The following is a 9029-nucleotide window of genomic DNA, read 5'->3' as shown; positions in this document are numbered from 1 at the left end:
TTCCAAGAAGAAACCCTAACTGATTTGGTGCCTCATAGCCTCTCTCTCTCTCATAATCCTCCATTGTTCTTGGTGTTTGTGACTTGTTAGAGGTATCACATTTGAGGTACTAAGCTCTTAAAAGGCCAAGTTCTACAAGCTACAACAAAGAGGTATTCATCTAACTTGTTTTATGTTGTAAATCTCAAAATTGTCTGCTAGTTAGGGTTCATGTTTTGGATAATATGAAAATTGCATGTATAACTTGAGAAAACTTAGATCCAAAACATTATGGTTATATGTGTACCGTATGATTGATATAGTGCTCAAAACCCATCAGGTAAAATATGAGGTGGTTATTAGAGCCTTCTTGTAGACTCTTTGGTGTAACAGGAACAATATTTGTTTTAGAAACTTTGTTAAGAACATTCCTATTAAATGTTCTTCCTTCTTGTGGATGAGCATTAGAAGTAATCTAGGAAAAGACCTTGATTTGGTCTTGTGGTTGTAAGGTTGTTTGTTTTCCTTCGGGGTTTTTTCTAACTCCTTACTAGTCGTAAATAAAGTTGTGTTGTTTAAATATATATACACACACGTGCTCATAAAACATGAATTTGAATTACTCTTTATATAGAAAATGGATAACATTACTACCATGGATGCATGTTAGTAACAGGATGCATGTATGCGTATGTAGGCATGCAAAGCATGTTCATAGAAGCTTCTAGTGGGTGGCAACACCACTTTCTTTAAATGGAAAATTTTGCTGTAAATATCTAATATACCTATCATGACACTTTATGATAAAAGGAAAAGCAAAATGCAAGTTGATGTGTTCTTTTTTGTTTCCAATAATGTTAAGACGTTTGCCCATGCCTCATTGCCTGTATTGTTGAAGGGTCTTCGTTTGCAAAAATAAACGTATAATGGATGGTAAGGATATGACGGAAGGATACCTAAAGAAAACCTGATGGAGAACCGATCTATTTGCGCTTTACTTACCTTTTTCTTCAAGTAACGTAATGTAATCGATTCAAACGTTGAATTAACATGGAGAGAGGTTAACATCGAGAAAATATATACGGAATGATTTGTAATTTCTAATAAATGAACGCTAAATATATGTTATTTTGTAGATTATGGGTTTTTAACTATTTAAAGTATTAACTTATGTGGATCCAAATAACTAGATAACATATAATATTGAATAGTAAAAAAATATCTAGTAATATTTCTGGTACATATAATTCTTTTTTTTTTTTCTAGCAGAATCAAACGTAAGTTATATAAAAATCACTGTTGTAAAAATCTCGACTAGGTCCCGATTAATCTTCGATTAATTCCTAATTCCTAGGCGCTACTCGACCGATTAGAGGGCGCCTAGCGATTAATCTCTACATACATAATGAATGAAACATTATAAAATGACGAAAATTTAACATTTTGAAGAAGTTTTATCGCAATGGAAACCATTTGAGGCATGATTAGTGTTGTATTAATTATATTAACCTATTTTGTTATCATATTAGTGGTATTTACGAACTTTGATATGATATTAGTCATATTTAATATTTTAAAATTCAACAAATTAGCAATTAATGGTCCCCGATTAATCCTCCGATTAATCTCCGCCTAGCCGATTAATCTCTTGACCCTAGTCCACCGACTAGCTAACGTCGAACATTTTTTACAACCTTGATAAAAATAAACATCGTTTTTATTGATGTTGATCAAGATCGATCATGAGGATTTAAATATCCTTAAATTCCCAGGACGAACCAAAAAAAAGAATGCCATTATCGCTATTATGAGTTTTTTATTTTTAAATAAATATGTATACATAATATATATTATAAAAAAGTTGAGGCCTTGTGCAGCTGTCCACTTTGTCACCCCCTCCCTCTCTCAACACCCCCGTGATGCCGATATTGTTATAGGTTTTTGTTAGATTTTTTTTTAAACGTGTTTAATGTAATATCCACTTTTCTATTTAAACGGAAATTTATTAGTTTCTAGGTGAATAATATCATTTCTGATGTGATAGAATTATACTTGTGAATCTCGTGTTATAATATGGGTTTATTATCATACTATGTGAAATCAATGTTGCATTCATGGAAGTTCATGTGAATTCATTAATTTTTAATAATCTACGTGATTTTGAATAACAAAAATAAAAAAAACAAAAGACTAAACGGAATGTTTTGTAAAACTAAGTGAAAGTTAGAAGATTGAAGATTAAAGCGGGTAGTGCTATCTTTTATATTTACGAGTAATTATGCTTTACAAAAATCAAAGGTCATATAACAAAATAAAAAGTCCAGTAGTAAAACCATCACTTAATATAATAAATAACTTGTTTAAAGAGAATTGTTTAACGACTTTAAGTTAATTTCTATTTTGTTTGCAATGCTGGAGTAGTCTTCATTATCACAAATTAACAATACGATTGATATCTTCCTGTTTACTTGAAGAAGAGTATTATACGATATACAATAACTACGATATATTTTTTAAATGTAATGTGTATCTTAAGGCTAAACAGTATCAAGTGACATTCACTTCATTTAGGTTTTACATAGGATTTATCATGATCATCAATTGCCCTGGTTTTCTTAGAGAGAGAGAGAGAGAGAGAGAGAGAGAGAGAGAGAGAGAGAGAGAGAGAGAGAGAGAGAGAGCCGCCATGGTTTTCTTGGCCGCCCAAAGGGGACATTGTTCCAAAACCATGGGATCTGTCGGCTAAATTACTGAATATTGATACCTCTATTCCATTTGACCTATGTTATGGTTACTTGGTTGACCACTCTATATTTTAATAATTATTGTGATCAATCTTTATTATAATTGGTTAATCTTGGTAAAAATATAAATTCGATTCCTAATAAAAAAAATAAACATATAAGTTATATTTATAAAATAAGGGGCAATTTAATTTATCTATTTATAAAGGTAATCTAGTACAATTATTATATGATGCATGACCTTTTTCTTAAACACTATTTCATGTAGCAACATTCGAATTAATAGTTTTTTTGTTTAAAACGAAAACTATAAGCTAGCGTTCCCAACATCTTTTCTTTTGTTTGATTCTTTTTTTTTTTTTTTTTAATTTAAAAGTTTCTTAAAATTCTAAAAAAAATTGTGGCCAACAAACCCTAATTTGTATCAGATCTATTTTAAATTTAAAATAATAAACATAATCTATATTTTACAATGGAAACAAAATTATATATAGATATACTTTTTACTATTTTATCATGTTATGCCAAAAGGCACTTTAATACCATCCATTATTTTGTTAAAGCACACCGTGTCCGTTACAAAAGAGAAAACCGTCAACTCGAAGAAACCAAAACAAAATACGGCCAATGGGTCCGTCTCACGTCTCACCACTTTCCGTTTATACGTTCTTTTCGTCTTATTATCGATTCCCCGCCTCACTCACTCACTCAACTCACTACCTTCTAGAAACATTCCACCCCCTTTATTTATTTGATCTCCATTACTTCATTCTCACACATACTCCATATCTCTTTTTCAATTTCACTCCTAATTCATGGACCTCATACCAGGTCTCCCCAATGATGTCGGTTTAGAGTGTCTGATTCGCGTCCCTTACAACCACTTCTCCTCCGCCGCCTCCGTTTGCCGGAGCTGGAAGTCGGAGATTGACCTTCCTCTGTTTCGGAACCACCGCAAGTCCGCCGGGCTGAGCCGTCGCATCTTCGTGATGGTGCAGTCGCAGCTTGATTCGAACATGAACCACGGGTTACGGAAGTATATGATCACACCGGTTTACCGTCTCTCCGTTTACGAGCTGGAAACTGGTGACTGGAGTGAGCTGCCGCCGATCCCTGGGTTTTCCGACGGGTTACCTTATTTTTGTCAGATTGCTCCGGTCGGGTATAATCTTGTGGTGATGGGCGGGTTAAGCCCGGAGAACTGGGAGGCTTCGAATTTTGTTTTTGTGTATAACTTCGTTTCCGCCACGTGGCGACGTGGGCCCGATATGCCAGGGAGTACAAGGTCGTTTTTTGGATGTGCGTCGGATAATGACCGGAGAGTGTTCGTCGGCGGCGGACATGATAACGAAAAGAATGCACTCCGGTCAGGGATGATGTATGACGTGGCGGACGATAGATGGGTCATACTACCTGACATGGCAGACGAGCGTGACGAATGCAAAGGAGCTTTCCACCGTGGCAAATTCTACGTCATTGGTGGGTACAACACGTCAATGCAAGGGAACTTTGGGACAAGCGCAGAAGCTTTCGATGTTCCCACGTGGCGATGGGAAAAAAAAGAAGATGAGTTCTTGGGAACTGACACGTGTCCGAGAACATGCGTGGACGGTGGTGATGGGGTGATGTACATGTATCAAGATGGTGTGATCGTAGCACTGGATCATTCCTTCAAAACGAAGATCCCAAAGGATTTGGATAGAGTACATTGTGTAATCGGATGTGAAGGAAGGCTATTAGCCGTTGGATCTGTTGGATTTGGTAAAAGTCATGGGGTGTACGTGTTAGATCTGAAGAGCCACACGTGGAAAAAGGTGGAGACGCCGGAGGAATATTCCGGCCACGTTCAGTCCGGTTGTTGTTTGGAAATATAAAAAATGTACAGGAACTATAAATATAAATATATAATAGTTCGAATTTTGTTTTTTTAACATAACATAACTTTTGATTAAAGAATACGAATAAATATAAATAGTTCTGGATTTTGCTCATTGTTTCTGTCATTTCAGTGAAAATCATGAGAAACAGTGGGCAAAGTTTATTTTATTCTCATGGTGTTGTATAGAACTTCCCAAAAGATCTTGTACATGTGCTTTTTCAAGTACATGTTTTTAACTTTTTGTCTTCCTTGGAGTCCCATACGCTGTCGTTCTGATGGGTTTTTTAGTAAATATTGAAGGTTTTTGGAAAGAATACTTGTTCCTTGATGTCCAATAGGGTGTAAAAGACCCGTTACGTTTTGTTCCACAATCTCTTTCGTGCCCCCTGAATCTGTCCCAAGCACCTAATCAAAACACAAATTGTATAATTATAATTAGATATATAAAACTATAAAAGTTTAAAATTATGTTGCTATTTTTTTTAGAGTGACTTACGGGAATACCAAATGCCATTGCTTCAATTGTTACTCTTCCAAATGTTTCTCCAATCCCCTGTGCTTATCCTTATTCAGTCAATCGTCATGTTTATTAAGTCAAAACTTTATAAGCAAAAAGTAAGGGTATAATTGTCACCTGAGAATTTATAACGTAGACATCCGCTGCAGAGTAAAGAGAGGCAACACGAGTTGTTGCTGGGGTCCATAACACGGATTTTTCCAAATCCGAATGATTCGATAAGAACTTAAGGAGTGATTTTACGTAAAACACCTTATTGCTCTTTGACCCAACTGAACCAATTAAGAGCTTAATCTCTCCCCCTTGTTTCTTTTCATCACTTCCTCTCAACATTTTCTTTAAACTTTCACCATGGTCAACCAATCCTCTTTGGCTTTTATCAACGGTCAACTCTAAAGATTCAAGAAGCAAAAAATGACCCTTTCCAGGGTTTATACTGCTCAATGCCATCACAAGCATATCACTATCTTTGACTCCCATTTCTTCTCTGATTATTTTTCTTAACATCAATCTTTTTTCCAGCATCTTTTCAGTGGTGAATGCAGGGGTATTTAGGGAACAATTTATTCCAGCTACAAAAGCTAGCTCATCGTTAACCGAGAGTGGAACCAAAGAGGGTGGCGACTTGAATTCAATATTTTCTTCTTTACACCAATCCATCCATTGTTTAGATTGTGATTTAGAAAGGAAAACCAATTGTTTTACACGATTTAGAACAAGCTTTGACCGGTCAAAATACTCGCGTCGATTCTCCATGATCCACCACACAAGCTGACGTGTCCCAGCCACAGAGTGGTCAAGATATTGTTCTGTCATCATCACTCTAATTGTCATAAAAACTTAAAACACAAAGTTTATAAAAAAATTACAAAAGGTTCTTAGATCTCAGACTGTGTTTGACACACAACAGCTAACTGATAAACTAGTTTATTTTTCGAGGTTTTTTAAGTTGTCATGTTTGACAAACCCAAAAATAGCTTATAAGCCAGTTTTTTTTCTAAAAGTTACTTAGACTAGCTTTTCTGGAGCTTTTTTAAAATATTCCAAATATACCTTTAATTAGTTATAGAAAAGTCATTATCCTAAATGTCCTTATATGCCATTTTATATATTTCAGCTAGCTTTAATTTTTTACCGAATGTCATTTTTATCAGCTAGCTTTTCAGTTATCAGCTAGCTTTACAGCTAGTACGCCAAACATAGACTTAGTTTCTTACCAATCCATGATGAGCATACAGCTGAACCAGCAATGACAAGATCTGCTTTCATGGCAGTTTTGAAGCTGACTTTATCTTTGTCTTCAAGAACCCTAATTTTTTTTCTTGCAAGTTCGGTTAGCAATCCACCTCTTCTGCTAAGAGCAACTACAGAAACAGTTGCTCCACAGCTTAAAAGCTCGGTTGCTAACTCCATCATTGAAAGTGGAGCTCCAGTCATTGATAGCTCATGGAATATCAAAACAAATTTTCTTGACCAAACAAGACGAGCAAATTGACTTTTCCTATCACATGTTCCTGATCGCTTTGTAGGGCTCCATTCCAAAACTTTGTCTTCTATTGAACCAAATGGACCAAATAACATCCCATAAGTAGCATTTGTGTTAGGAAGTTGTTCTTCTTGGATTTCAAGATTCTTACTAATCTCAGTTTCCAAACCCTTTTTTTTATTACCACGTTTACGCCTTGATCTTTTAGTTCGTTTCTTTATGGGTACAATTGTGTGTGACTTTGATACACCATTAGATATGTTCTTGACCATATTATTTGTCTTCTTTACATCAGGCTGATTGACATTGATCACAACTTGATCTGTGAATGAATTATTACTCACACTCAAATCCCTCCTAGGAACTTGTTCAGATTCGGTTTTATCAGTTTCATCATTTGAATCATTTCCTCCAAAGATCCCTTCTTTGTTGTCACCATGAGCCCACCTTGATTGGATATAGAATCCAGCATAAGCCCAAAGAGTGATCAGAAGCAACCAAAGCACAATTCGGTTGCTTTTGAAACAATTAGTACCAAATCCACCTGTTCTTCCATCTTTTCTAGGGGTTCGACTGGAGTTTAATCTTCTAAATGAAGGAGAACCTCTAGGTGTTGATTTACCTGATAATAATGACTTTGAGACTGGGCGTGATGATTGTCTCCCTGAGTTTCTTTGCACATCTATTCGATTGTATTCATCCATATTCCCTTTCAATTGATTTCAAGCAGCATAAGATCATAACACATCATTTCTAAGACTATGAGAGTATATGTCCAACATTCTTAATATTAGGGTTTAAGCAGAATAATGAGAGCTTCGAAAAAATCAATCCTAGAGTTGCATCCTGCATAACGGAATACACATTGTTTCAGGTTGTTTGACACAAGAAAAAATCAATCCTAGAACATTCAGTATGTTTATGTTACAAGAAGGTGCATAATGAATACTTAGTCAACGTCGATCATAATTAGGGAAAAAATTATTGCAGATTCAGTTCTTTGTAAGCATACATCCTAAAAGTTATTAACTGCAGGATCACATTGTAGATTTGCAAATTCAGTGTTTCACGAAAATTATAGATTCCTTTGTCTGCGCTTTCGTCGGCAAGTGAATTGGAGAGTTGACTGATAATCGCCTCGCCTTTGAATCTTGAAGAACAAACTCAATCCATATAATATGCTAAGAAAATTTACGATTCGATAAAGGAAACAGAAAATCAGTAATCAAGAAGACTTACTAATTTGCTGAATGCCTTTGATTCAATTGTAACGGGCGTTGAAAATTTCGGATAGATCGAGGAAATGAACTCTGAAGCTGAGCAAGTAGATCATCTCAGTTACTTCCTGTTTAATCTGCAAAATTTGACTTTTCTTATACGGATCGATGTATGAACAATGCCACTTCAATCATCTGGCAAATTTCTAGAGGCAGAAACCGGTGAAACAGTCAATTTTCCGGTTTCTGGCAGCTCCCAACTTCGATCACCAGTGGTGAAAGCAGCAACAAGTGTGATTCTTTTCTCCCCTTTTTAAGCTTGTAAAGTAGTTAAAAAACACCAATCTGCTATGGAGTTTGTGTGTGTTTGAGAGTGAGGGAGATTTGTCTGAAACTGAGGAAAGAAGTCACACGTGCTGAGTACTCGTGTCGACGGAGTTTTGACGGAAGAAGAAAGGTAAAATTTTGAGGAATAATTTACAATGAAGTCCCTTTCAGTTGTTTAATTGTTATATATAGCCCTTGTTACTTTAAATCCAATATCCAAAAAACCCTACTGTGTTAAGTGTTCAACCAATTCATATTATGGCTCTGTCCCTACATATATTAGTATAATCTACATAATGCTTGCATCTCCTTCATATATTTTCTTGTTATGTTATTAGAATGGATGGTGTATTGGAGGATTCAATTAGAAGTTCGTCATCATCACCAGAAAACTATCATAATATTATGCGATGGTTAACTTTTTGGACATGTTGTGTCAATCTAAACCATAGTTTTGTCAATATTACCGGTACAATATCTAAGTTATAAAAAAAAAAGACAAAAGAAATATTTTTTTATTAATAATCAAATTATATATATATATATATATATATATATATATATATATATATATATATATATATATATATATATAATATAATTGTTATTAATATCTCTCATAAGTGAAGGAAATGTAAGAATATATATATATATATATATATATATATATATATATATATATATATATATATATATATATATATATAGGAGTAGGATCAAATAAGAACACCTAAAAGGTTGAGAACGTGAGAACAGATCTCATTCATCTATTATCTTAGATCTAAAGCTATAATTAAATAGAGATTTTGTTATTATTAAAATGTTTAAATTCAATTAATTTGAATTAAAAATAAGAAAATGATATCATGGTAATTAATCA

General features: G+C 34.5%; 2 protein-coding genes across 2 annotated transcripts; one reads left to right on the top strand and one right to left on the bottom strand.

Moving 5' to 3' along the window:
* The first annotated feature begins 3463 nt into the window (after positions 1-3463).
* LOC111918952 (F-box/kelch-repeat protein At1g15670) lies at positions 3464-4708 on the top strand. Its single transcript, XM_023914568.3, has one exon. The coding sequence runs from the start codon at positions 3539-3541 to the stop codon at positions 4595-4597; it is 1059 nt and encodes a 352-aa protein (XP_023770336.1). The 5' UTR covers positions 3464-3538; the 3' UTR covers positions 4598-4708.
* On the bottom strand, positions 4604-8248 carry LOC111918951 (uncharacterized). The gene is made up of 5 exons (XM_023914567.3): positions 7845-8248; positions 6337-7451; positions 5237-5928; positions 5099-5155; positions 4604-5007 (listed from the first exon to the last, which is right to left on the bottom strand). The coding sequence occupies exons 2-5, from the start codon at positions 7307-7309 to the stop codon at positions 4762-4764; spliced, it is 1968 nt and encodes a 655-aa protein (XP_023770335.1). The 5' UTR covers positions 7310-7451; positions 7845-8248; the 3' UTR covers positions 4604-4761.
* Between the last annotated feature and the right edge of the window lie 781 nt (positions 8249-9029).

This window comes from Lactuca sativa, chromosome 4 (genome assembly GCF_002870075.4).
Source record: "Lactuca sativa cultivar Salinas chromosome 4, Lsat_Salinas_v11, whole genome shotgun sequence".
NCBI classification, from domain to species: domain Eukaryota; kingdom Viridiplantae; phylum Streptophyta; class Magnoliopsida; order Asterales; family Asteraceae; genus Lactuca; species Lactuca sativa.
Note: the sequence above shows the minus strand (reverse complement) of the source record. Positions and strands in the feature narration are given on the sequence as shown.

What these genes read in the sequence shown, in the direction of transcription:
- LOC111918952 (XM_023914568.3), top strand. Translation starts at nt 3,539, where the DNA reads ATGGACCTCATACCAGGTCTCCCCAATGATGTCGGTTTAGAGTGTCTG.
- LOC111918951 (XM_023914567.3), bottom strand. Translation starts at nt 7,309, where the DNA reads ATGGATGAATACAATCGAATAGATGTGCAAAGAAACTCAGGGAGACAA. An exon ending in TGTATGCTCATCATGGATTG is followed by an intron (nt 5,929 to 6,336) that starts GTAAGAAACTAA and finishes TGATGATGACAG; the next exon opens with AACAATATCTTGACCACTCT. An exon ending in TCTACGTTATAAATTCTCAG is followed by an intron (nt 5,156 to 5,236) that starts GTGACAATTATA and finishes GGATAAGCACAG; the next exon opens with GGGATTGGAGAAACATTTGG.